This window comes from Phaenicophaeus curvirostris, chromosome 7 (assembly GCF_032191515.1).
Source record: "Phaenicophaeus curvirostris isolate KB17595 chromosome 7, BPBGC_Pcur_1.0, whole genome shotgun sequence".
In the NCBI taxonomy this organism is placed as follows: Eukaryota; Metazoa; Chordata; class Aves; order Cuculiformes; family Cuculidae; genus Phaenicophaeus; species Phaenicophaeus curvirostris.
The window spans coordinates 36,471,493-36,484,100 of NC_091398.1; the positions used below are offsets into that span (position 1 = coordinate 36,471,493).

A 12,608-nucleotide genomic window follows, 5' to 3' on the forward strand; every position below is an offset into this window, starting at 1 on the left:
TGATGCAAAAATGAGCCAAACTTCCCTCCGTATGACTGGTATATTCCCACTGAAAATCAATAGAATTGGACTGGACCAACAGCCATGTATTTAACAGAGTATTACAGGCTTCATAACATGAGATCCCTGTGTAAGCAATTAGACTCACCCTCACACTTTATTTGGTATCACACCAAAACTCAAAGTTTTGGGCAGGACACTGAGAAGTGCAAAAGGATTGCTGAAAATATAAAGTTCTGCCTTGTTGCTCAAGTAGAGAGCAAGCATGAAATGCTTTCTTCCCCCTGGAAGAAGGATGCTGGGGCAGTCAAAATCTCTAAGGTCAGACTACTGCCCAGGAAAAGAGTGAGCAGCAGATGGAGACAAGAAATAGCAGATACTGGGACAGGGTGGGTTATGGGCAGAGAGGGAGGAAGGCAGAGTCCTAGGATAGTGGTGAATGGCACAACAGCACCAAAATATCTTGCTAAAGTTCATCTTACAATCGTTAACACAAGAGGAATTAATCTGGTGAACAATTGCCTCTTACTTATATGCTGTACAACTGCAGAAGCAGAGCAGTGCTAGCTGGAGGCTTGTTCTTTTTAATCCAAACCTTTCCTATAACGCAGCAGTGTGTGCACAGCAAGGAGCACTGTCTCATGGTGAAATTTCATGTTCAACAACCTACGCTTCGCAGTCACATAATATAATGGTTGTGCAAACAGGGGCAGAGACCCTCATGAAATCGGTTTGAAATAAGTTTTGCTCTGTATTCCAGATACTTATGATAATAAAAATGAAATTCAACTTAATGGCTGCTTTTCCCCCTAGATTTGAAGCGGAACCTTCATTTGCTTCACTATTTTACCTAACTGAGAACACTCAGAGAAGCCAAAACAGGATGGGAGTTTCCATAAATAACAAATCTGAGCACATAAGGCAAAAAGAAAAACATAAGAATATATAGATAAAGCTTGTTGATGGTAATCATGTAGCGTAAGCGGTATGTTAAACCTGAGGGACCAATTTTTACACAGTGGATGGCCTATAAATGCTGTTCTGCTATTCGGTGCTGTTTGTTGTTGTCAGCTTGCATGTTCCTTTGCAACTTCTCTTGGATTTCAAGTGAACAACCACACGCTGACAAGTTTCTCTGAGTCTTTACTTCCCAGTTCCCTGAATTATGGGCTAGGGGCAAATTCACACTGAAAAAACCTTACAGATGACTTATCTGAGTTTCAAAAACAACTTGTTGGGTTCATTCTTGAACTCTCACAAAATACATCACTAGGGGTCACCTTATATTTAATCTGGGATGCTTATGAATTTATATAGTAGTTTTCATCTAACTCATCTAACTTTTAAAAGGAATAATGCAGTTTTCAAAAGCCAAGACAAATTATTTTTCTACAGATAGCAGGTATATCCTACTAATGAAAACGCCATTATAGACATTCCACTTTAAAAGGACAAAAAAAAGGCTTGTGCGCAATTTCTTGTTCACTTAATTGCATGATGATATTGAAAAGACACCGTGACTTGAAATTTTACTCAAAGCTAAAATTAAGATGCTTACTTTTATGGTTTAGTAACGTCTGTCAGAAGACTGTAGCATGAATTTTATTTTTTCAACTGGGTTTAAACAAAGTGGTAATGTTTGGGGTGTGTGAATGGGAAAAATTTACTGCCATATCTTTAAGTTTATAATTGTAGAAATATAGATTAGATTTTTTTCATAATTTGTTCCTGATCTACGCTTGCAAACCTTAGAAACTGTATTGCATGAGGTGACCAGGAGTTTTTCCAGGAATGCCTGAAGGTACAGTCCTCTCAGGTAGAATTAAGAATATTTTGGAATACTTTGGGAGGAAAGAACAAAGAGAGCATGACTTGAGATCTGTAGGGATCTTAAGAAGGATGTGGCACAGCACTATTTTATTGCTCTTCTATTCATTCTTAGTGCTGGGCAAAGGCAAAGTTTCCTTGTGAATATTCTGCAAACAGTCAGTTTGATTTTAACAAAAATTAAGAACACTCCAAGCCAGCACCTTGCATGAGCATTTGGATGCAGTGAGAGCAGAGAACTGCCAGCACCCAGCAAAGCTGTGTAGTTCATACTCCTGCCAGTGAACTTAAATGCATATTCTTCAATGCTTTGTCTTGTCTTCCTTCAGTCTAGGTAAAACTGATACTGTTTCCCCCTCCCTTCTCAAATGTATATATTTTATAGCTAATGAAAAAGCTCAGGAAATATAACTGTCCCTCATATTGATTTTGCTTTTATATAGTGCTTTTCCCCCAAATGGATGCCAGAATGCACTCTTAAAATCAAGCTATATAGGACAATAATTTCTACCAGAATGGAAAAACATGGCAGCAGCTTAACAGCACACTTTAGTGCTAGGCAACACTTCGGGAAATGAAGGTGGCTTTAAGAAGCAGGAATAATCCCATGGCCTTGAAGAAGTTATTAGATATGGGTATGGATCAAGCCTGAGTGCAACCTGTCTACCCCCCAGCTGCTGTCACTGTTTAGGGGGGACACCTTGCTAGACCCTTGCTCAGCCCATGTGATGCTGGAGGTGTTCCCAGGCATATTTTATAGGCTGAAATATTACTTAAACTATGAGGGCTCTTCAGATGTCATCTTTCAATTCATGTAACAATAGCACAGCATGACCCAGCCCTTTAAGCACAGAATTTAATCAAATATATTCCTTTTTGCCTGTCCGCTATGTGCCAGCAGGTCCCTGCGGCCCCCAGCTGCAGACCCTCATCAGAGCCTCTCAAATTAAGGGCTCCTTTGCCTTCAGGAAAGTTATGATTTTTGTGAAGCAAAAATCAAGTCCGCTTTATCTTGTTTACTTTATGTAAAATACCGAGTTCCATTATGCTCTCTCTTAAACACAAAACAATCAGGGCTACAGGCTACTCCATGGCTTTCCTTTGGCAGATAAAGATCTCTGATTAAAAATTACTTGAAAATCTGTGTGTTAGAACACTGCTTCATGAGCATAAATGAACGTAAATCACTTCTTTCTGCACTGTTGGGGACTTGCAAACAAATGTCATGACTAATACTGAAATTTACTGCCCCTTTCATTTAGTGTCTTCATTCTTCTAAAAAATGTTTGCTTGAGCTGGAGCAGGTCAGGTATTTTAAGTGTTTGTTATTTTATATGCTGTTAATGAAATATTTAATGGAAATGTGCAAGTTTTGAGAAGACCTAGACTTGGTTTTGGTACTGGTTTCATCTTAGGAAAGGAGGCATTTGCAGTCTCTGGCATTTGGGCGTATGTTTTTGACCAAAAAAACGTGTATTGACCAATTGAATGATCATTCTATCTACTTGTCTAACTCTTTACTGGCATTGCTTTATTTCTATTTTTAATTTTTCTAATAGTAAATATACATTGTGTCATAGAATAAACAAACCTTCTATGCATTGCAGTTACATACACCTTTACAGCAGAGAAAGACATGATAATCTGACACTGAAGCCCTTATTCCAAGATGTATTTAATTAGTAATAAAAAGTGAAACAGTTCAAATAAGAGATCTAAAGATATTCTCTCTGGCATAATCAATACACCAGTTCTGAGGGCACTTATCTGTGACAGAAGAGATTGATCCAGCTTCTGTATCCCAAAACACAACATCTTTTCTGTCAGAAGTGATTAACAAAATATCAAGGTATCAGTTAGCACTTTGAGTTTTTCCCAGTTTTGTCTCAGTGGAAAAGTAAATTTTTAATTGTTTTCAAGTGTTAAAGCAATTAGACAGAAAAAAAACTTCCTGTGTGGATCAGCTGCAGTTACTCAACGTGAAGAAGGTTATCTTTGGGACATCGTATAGTCTATAAACTGATACGCAGGTAATCACAGTGAGAGTTGGGCTGTGACAGGAGTGAGAATTCAGAGGCAAAAATCCTGCATGACTGGTGAATTTGTACAGTTGTTTTCTGATGATTTTATTTTTTCTTGCAGCACTTCTGCAGCACTGATTTTAACAATGATTACATGAAACAATGATAACAGTAGAGGCCAGATTTATGTTTCCTATTTTTATATAGACACATGGCCATCTGTGCTACCTTAAAAGGATTGCAGTGGTTTAGATTTATATTCAATTTAGCCACATTAAAAGGAACATAAGTATTAATGTTAAAGTTGGCAAAGGCATACCTTATCCCTGTGTCCTGATCAGTTGCAAGGTTATAAAGAAAGATTTCTCAGCATGGAAAGATTTCTCAGCAAACCTGATTTAAAAAAAAGACAGAACAAGGTTGCCTTCTTCAAGGGTGTTAAAAATAATAAAATCCAATACCCCCAACAGAAAACAGACTTCGTAAGACAGCTTGTTTTCCAGCTGATCATTGTATAGAAGAGCTATTTAGTGTCTCTGCCTCCAACTTTTCTAAGTGGTAAAAAAGCTCCTTCCACCACAGCTTTTGCCATTATGTTTCTGTACTGGGGTCCTTGGGAGCTTGGTGGGGCACGTCTTGCCACATCCCCTTGTACCCCACCAGAACTTAATGAGGATGCTTGGTGTTCTCAGGAGGTGATCTGCAAGTTCAGACCTAAGACAAAAGATGAAGTTGTTTTGAAAAAAACAGATGAATAGTATTGTCAGGGGTGTATTAATAAGAGATTGTCTACGCACCTATGCAAGGAGTATAGGTAACAGCAAGCAGAACAAGAAATATTAGCAAATAACAGACATTCTGAAGCAGCAGAAATAACTGTGGATGATTACCATGACTAAAATATCAGTTATTCAGAACACATGTAAAAGAAAAAAGCAAAGGAACAGAGGTGGGCAATGGATTTATGATTTGTGTCAAAACTCTTTGTATTGCAAGGGAGCAATCAAGTCAAAAGGAGAAAATAGTTGTAAACTTCCTCTGGGAGTTGTATGGCTTGTGCTGGGATCATAGTATGCAACTTGAATCCAGTTATCCTGAAGTACATCAGTGTCTTTAAGCCTAATGCTCTCACACAAGCACACTCGAGGGACTGGGATTAAGTCAAACTTCAGCCATCCACATGCAAGCCTGAGTGCTTCTACATGGCTGTAGTCTTTCAGCATGATATCTTAAGTATATATCAAAGCTTCACTCCTATGAAGTGTGTTGCAGGGGCAGGATCGCACCGGCGCTGTGCTGAGAGGTGCGTGGTGGGCAGGCACAAGTGAGTTCTGCCTGCAGCCTTTTCAGAAGATGCCAACCCGCTGGGCCAGGCAGGTCATGTCCCTGCAAGGTTACCCTGACATAGCGACTGAAAGATGAACAAATTATGTCTTTGCTCCAGACTGGGAATGCTACAAGCCATTCTAGTTTTCCCAGTGTAACTCTATGCAGTGATTTATTGGAGATTTCCTTTACAAGATCAATTAAAATAACTAATCCAAGACAAGAACGAAAAATGATTTGAAACTGGAGGATTTCTATGTCCAAAAATTATGAGTGAGACATTTAAAACATATTATAGGAGAAAGGAAACCCAAATCCTTCAGGAATGTTATGGGGTGTGGGTGGTTGAGTCCCACTGGCACTTACAAGACTCTATTGGAGGAATAAACAACTTCTGGAGTGGTTATGGGATAGCTAAGGAGAAGGATAGCTTTCTTTTACTTTTGTTCTGCTTTATACACATTCAGAAAATGAAATGCCCACATATTTTAGCATTTGAAGAATGAGTTGGAAGTACACTGGGGCAGAAAATAGTCTCCTCTTCATTTTCCTTACATTTCTTGCAAAAAATGAAACAAGGAATTAATTAGATTTCACCCTGTTTATGTCTTTGTTGCTAGCTCTCATCTTAACATCTAATAAAAGAACAGAGCAAATGGCTCTGATTTTTTATGTATTCTTTTCTCCAGCCCATTAAGAAAAGAACAGAGCCGATGATAAGATATCCTCAATGAGTCAAAGTATCTATGTGTGTTATTGAGGGAGGCTGAGTCACAGACAACTAATTTTATAGCATACCCATAGTTGATTATAAAGCAAATAATTGGAGGAAAGGGACAAAAAAGACTATTAAAAATAATCTCTGAAAGATATTTGCAAATCTGTGTGTTCTGGTAGCTGGATCAGACCAACAAACAACATACCTAACTCATTCAGTGAAGTCTAATAATGCTCATTCTAAAGAAGTTTTTCACTATTAAGTTATGAATAACAAAATGTTAGTTTAGTTATTAAACAAACTAGTGAGTGAGATGTACCTCCCTTTGCTCTTATTATAGGTCTGTAGAAAACTAATTAGCTAAAATTCCATGAAAACTTTCTGTGATTGTCATACATCAGCACAATACAGTTTTGAACTGAGATGAGAAACAATCAGGAGCTGATACAGTACTGGCTTTTTTCTGAAAAGGAATGATCTAGTTCAGATCTCAGGTCATTCTCCACATATACAATTAAATTCATTATAAGGACATTATATTAATTTGGGAATTTCCAGAATCCTCTTGTCTCTGTACCAACTTCTAGAGTTTTTCTGTAGACATTTGCCTTCTGAGACAAATTAAATACAACTTGATAAGCCATTTAAAGAATTAGAAGAAAGTAAGACTACAGGTCTGGAATGGGAAATGGTATGTCTTTTCTCATTAGCGTAAGAAGGAGGAAAACTTGGGGTATCCACTTGCTCATGGAAAGCGCAAGAGCTACTAAGCTGATGAGGCATCAGCGAGATACTGCATGAGGGACCATTTTCTGAAACTGTCAACACACAAAGCTGTCAAGGGACAGTTGAGTTGTAAAATGCTCCAGCTACCACGGGAGATGCATTACATTATTGTGGTATGCAGACAAATTGCTATCCAGCTCATGAAAGCCGCTTTGTGAACAAAATAGGGGAATAAGATAAACTCTCTCTCAATCGATGAATTAATATAAAACCAGCAAAAGGAGCAGAGCAGACTACTACAATCCTTCAACTACATTAGGCAATCAATTTTTTCCTTTCAATATGTAGAATATTCCCTTGTGGCTCCCTGTGGATGCCATGCAACGTGAACACAGCAATCAGAGTAATAGACATCAGAATAATCAAAATAATATGTGTCAGAAAGAAGCAAATGTGTAGATACATTCATCATGTGTTAAGCTCCTAAGAGCTCCTAACACACTAAACTTTCCAGAAAGGCTGTACAATCGCATGCACTAACACATGGTTTTACTAGTTTTTCAAAGTTAGATGAAGAATATTTTTCAAACCAATCTACAATCTACTTTCTTAAGAGTTCACCGTCAATAATCTCTACATAGGGAAAAACACATAATGTAGCTGCCACAATGAAATTAATAAAGGTCATAACTGAAGGTAAAATACACTACTTTGAAGAAAATTTAAAATTCATTAAAACAAGCAATATATGCTGCCAAGCAAGTATTAAAGTCAATATCTATTTTTGTAGCAGACTGGGCATCAACAACGTATAATATTAAACCTCTATCTGTGAGGCGACAAGAAAGACAATTTGTCCAGGAAAAAATTAGCCGTAGAGTCAGAACAAAGCTACAAGTGTCTAAGGAAACAACTCTGTAGACAATGTAAGACAAAGCAGTATTCTGATTGTCTTGCAAACTTTTCCAACGAACTGTTCAAAGGGGTACTTCTCACAATATTCCCAGCCTTTAGAAGCAACTAGTCTAGTCCACAAAACCGCCTCAAAAATGGAGGAAATATACTGGAGTTAAAGAGCCATTTCCAAAGCCAGATGTTTTATTAAGCTACAGAAGTGGTCTTGGAAGAAATAGAGGGGAAAAAAATGCTGTCTCTCATCTAGTTAGTGCAGGGAAGACTTTTTCTTCTTTTCTTCATTTATATCTGTATGATAAAGTAATTATAGCATTTTGGAAGTAAGTGTATCCTTTCCTGATTGAAAGAAAATAGGATTTGAGTGAAATTTCAAGTTTCATCTAAAATATATTAAGTAGTCCAAAACCCACCAAATACACTTTGTGTCCCCTTGAGTTTGTGTGTGTAGCCATTTGACTTCAGAGTTTACAAGGTAGATGGAGAAAGGTTCAGTGTTTTTATTGCTCTCCTATTTACTATATTGGCTTTCCTTCCAGTTATAAGTTGTGCTGCAGTTAACGAGGCTGGGTTGTGACTCATGAGGCCTCAGCACAGAACTCAGCTCCACCAAAGGATTTTCTGTATGACCTTGAGCCACTTCACGTCTCCATGCCATCTGTAAAACAGAATGATGATGCTTCCTCTCCACAGTAATTTGTCTTGTCAATTTAGGAACAAACACTGATTTGTCTTGACTACTTGCAGCTCCTATCGATTGCAAAGGAAGTTAGATGTATACAATACTTCTTCTGATATGGCATTTGGAGACAAAATAACTTTGAGGAACTGGACCATTAAAGCAAACATTTTGGCTGTGAATAGCCTATACTGTTATGAACAGCATCTAAGAAAATGATCCTCAATTTTAGTAGAGCACGGTGTAATAAATAGCTCATAAGGAATTTAAACAGCCTACACATTTGGCAGGTGAATGCAAAATAAGCAAAGCCTTGAGAGCTGCAGTAGAAAGGCAGCCTTCTCACACCAAACATTTTGTAAACCCTTATAACTTGGGAAACAACTAATAATTTTCATCAGAAGACTAGAAGGCAGATGTATGAGCTAAAAATTATTTCACTACCAAATTTCAGTGTCCTGTAAACCAGCAGTGAAATATTGATGCTGCTCAGGAGAGTCATGGGACACATTTATTACAAGGTGAAAGAAGTTCCTTTGCCCCAGACTGCAACAGCAACTTGATTTTGCGTTATAGTGCTCTATTCGTGCAGTAAGCACAACCCTGTTGTCTTTCAGATAAAAAGGAAAGAAACAAAAAATTTATCAGCAAGCAGAAGTCATTGTAAAACCCCAGCTACTAGTTTTGCTTGACCGCACATAACCGCATAAGATCAGGTTTCTCTCTTAGTTGAAACAATACAAACCGAATTAATTCCAGACAATCAGGCTAGAGGAGCTACTTAATGTTGACAAAAACTTCAGTAAGAGAGAAATAAAATATTAACCTGCAAACAGCTTCTGATAATTAAAAATTATATTGGGAGAGAAACATGCTATAAGGGTCGTTCCTCTCCCTTTGGCAGTCGTTACTGCTTGTTTACCATGGCCAGGGATTCTTGGGTTTACTTCTGCAGGAAAGCATTCAGCAGGGTATTTTTTGTTTGCACAGTACTATAAACTTCTGTTGTGCTTTCCACAGAGCAAAAACGTGGAGCCAGAATAATCCCAGTGTAACTCCTAAAGTCACAGGAATGTCTCTTACCAAACCCACTCACGGCCTAAGAGATTGATCCCTGTGAGCTGTTTCTAAGCCAGATACTCTAGGGCTTCCCCAGGGGTGTTTGTTCCCCTCCTGTGCTCAGGGATCCAGAGAGTGGCAGGAACCCTGGAGCTTCACAGGGGTCGCTGGGGTCTAGGGTGGCATGTTTGAGGTCTGAGGGATGGGAGAGTTTGGCATCTGCAATAGGTGCATGAAGTAGGCAGGAAAGCTCCTGGATAGTTTGAATTATTCCTTTTGAAATACTCAAGGGGAGATGTCTTCCCAGCTTTAATAGACTTCTGCTTAAAGCGTGGAAGATCTATGGCACTCAGATTTTACAGCAGAAGCTCACAAGTGAGATCATGGGTTGCTTGTGGGTAGCACACTAAGCAGATTACATACTCTCATTTCCATTTAATTTTTCTAGAGAAAGCAAGTCAAAGCTGTATAAAATTGCAAGACATAATGAATTTTTTTTTTGTTCCATGCTAGGCTATTCTCATTTACCTTCTCAAATCAAATCAGACCATTTGGATTGTTTGAGAACGCCTTGTCTTTTCCCACTGACAGTAGGTAGGGAGCCTTCCCTTGACATCATCCTTTCTATTCTCCTCTTACTTCACCTCAGGATGTGCTTATATTTTTCTCATGCGTTTCAGAGTTTAGGAAAATCCACAGGAGTGAACTTGCAAACTATGTGTCTGATTTTACTGTATAGGTAGCACCTTGCAGTGAAGCTCTAGTGCACTTTGTGAGCTTTGAGGGTGGCTGATGCCTTTACTGAAAGCTCATATTCAAATTAAAAACACTTTCAATTGTACATCATGTAAAGGCTCCAGACTGAACAGGGAGAAATTCCATCTCAAGCAACAAGCAACTACATATTTTAAGATAAAAACTTTTCCTTAAAATACCGCTGTAAAGAAACTTGTCTTTTTTTTATTATTATTATTGACTTTTACACAGAATTTCATCTGAGAAAAGTCTGACAAGCCCTGTGTTGTGTCAGCCCTCACACATCTATTATTCACCAAGTTGATTTTGTCCCCGATGCTTAATCTAATCTTCTACCAGAGAACAGGTATGGACACTGCTGGTAACATTTTCATGTTTCTCAGTCACAGGAAATTATCTGAAAACCCTAAATAATGAGAATATCCTCCATCACTTTGAACTTCATTCCCTAAAATAAAACTGCAGCATATGATAAAGTTCTTCCTTAGTCTTTAAAGGACTTTTTTATTTACTCCTTTACAAGGCATCTGAAAAAAAAGGTGTTTGGTCAGACATTCCTTCCTCACAGCTAAATTCTTATGGGATTAGTAGGTTTGTTATACTCAGAATACAAAAGTAAACAGCATATGGCTCTGTTAATATCCTTGTAATGTCATAACACAATCTGTCAGAAAGCAAGGCTTTTTTGGAAGTTTCATTTACTTCAAATTCACATTATGAAAAACAAAACCCCAAGCCTTACGAATCCTTCTTCATCACCTAAGAGAAAGCAAGCTATTCCTTAATTCTTGTTTTGTGTTCCCAGTTTAATGTGTGTGTCTACACACATTACCTTCAGTAACAAAAATACAGTGAAAAATACGGTTACTTAGTTACTAGAAGTTAAAAGGTCATTTTACCTTGATGAAAAGCATGTTCTATCAGATAAGTAGCTGCTGCACTCCATAAAACTGGCAGCCCTTCAAAAGGTTTTAGAAATTAAAGGCATTGTTTGAAGATAAAGGCAATAAGGTCATTTGCCTTGTGTTTAGTCCTGCAAACCTTTCTGAGTGACCCCTTGATATTCAAATGAAGAGTACTTTAAATTGTTCTGTCTTCACAGAGGTAATGAGTGCTGGCTGACAATCACTTTTAAGACTAGTTGAAACTCTGCTAGAAATAAAGTTTGTAAAATATTGCTTTCCTCTAAGGGGGAGAGTGCCTGCATAAAGTTTGCCAGAGCTAACTATTCTCTGGTCCTACTGCTTTTCTCAGGATTTTCTTATTAACTTTTTTTTTTTCATAGCTGAATAATGTCTAACATGATTTTCAATGTATTCCTGCAGTAGATTAATAAAGCTATATAAACAAGCTACGTATGTAAAATCTATGTCCTCTTTGAACTCTATGCTGGAGTGAAACAAACCTTACATTTAATGCATACAGGAGTAAAAAAAATTACTCATGACCTTTTTATTGCCTGAGACTTTATAGGTGTGTATTATTATATGTGTAATTAACTAATCTATAACGTTGGCCTGATATATGGTGTATGTACTTCACTCCTTAGAGAAAGAGATTGTTATTTTAAAGCTTTTTCTTCTTTTATGGTTCATTTCATGTATTCCATTTATGGAGAAATGTTATGAATATTCTTTAAATCACTTTTTTTTTTCAATAGGAAGTAAGAATCCTCAGAACTCTTTAAAAAATAAAATAAAAGCAAACGTTCCTAACAGATAATAAACATTGTGCACTGTAAGCTTGCTGGGTTACAACTGTGACCTTCTTCATCACCTTAGAAGTTGGCTATTTTAACCATACCTCCATTCTATTTCAGAGACTCACTCTAAAAATAACCCTCTATCACTCTAACCCACATTCAAAGGTAAATGTAAACAAGATCATCTCAGTTTAAAATACACACGAACTCTATCCCCCAAATATCTCAGTTTAAAATACACATGAACTCTATCCCCTAAATGACTATCAGATAATTTAAAAGTACAAAATCCTTACCTAATGGAGCTGACTCAGTGCTAATGGCCAACAAGGGAATCCAACAGAGATAGGTAACACGTTGGAGATGCTGGTGGAAAGGAAAGGGCTGCTGCATTTTGTCCAGGATAAGTTTTATCCAAGCATCTGCAATTGCTTAGAAGTTAACTTGTGAAGTACTAAACTTTGCAGGAAAAGCCACCAGCCTGCTTGCTTTTTTCAACCTTTTTATTTCTTTTTCTTTTGTCCTTTCAATCCACTTGCTTGGAGAGGGTTTAATGTGTCATTAATCCCAGAATTTCCAAGAGGGAAGCCCTCCAGCTATCCAGAAACCACACTCACCCACGCTCCCACCCAAACAGCTCAGAGAGAGCATGTGTCCCTGCAGCTGCTCTGGCTGCAGCTGCTCTGATTTCCACACCCAGTCCCACACCCGCACACACGCGGAGAGTGAGAACCGAACGGACCTTCAGTATCAGTGGTAAGAGGTGATCCTCCAGAAATCAGAGTTGCAAACCAAACGCGCCCACTCGTGAGGATTTTAAAACAGACAGCACTAATTTCGTATCACTGCAGTCATATCTGTCACTGTGTTTATATGGGAGGG

General features: G+C 38.0%; 1 protein-coding gene across 1 annotated transcript in view; it reads right to left on the reverse strand.

The window, feature by feature from the left end:
* LOC138722868 (von Willebrand factor D and EGF domain-containing protein-like) overlaps positions 1 to 12,252 on the reverse strand; it is a 177,048-nt gene extending 164,796 nt beyond the window's left edge. The window contains exon 1 of the mRNA XM_069861550.1: positions 12,023 to 12,252. Within this exon, the coding sequence (XP_069717651.1) occupies positions 12,023 to 12,119 (97 nt within the window). The 5' untranslated portion in view covers positions 12,120 to 12,252. The remainder of the gene's footprint in view (positions 1 to 12,022) is intronic.
* Positions 12,253 to 12,608: the final 356 nt, after the last annotated feature.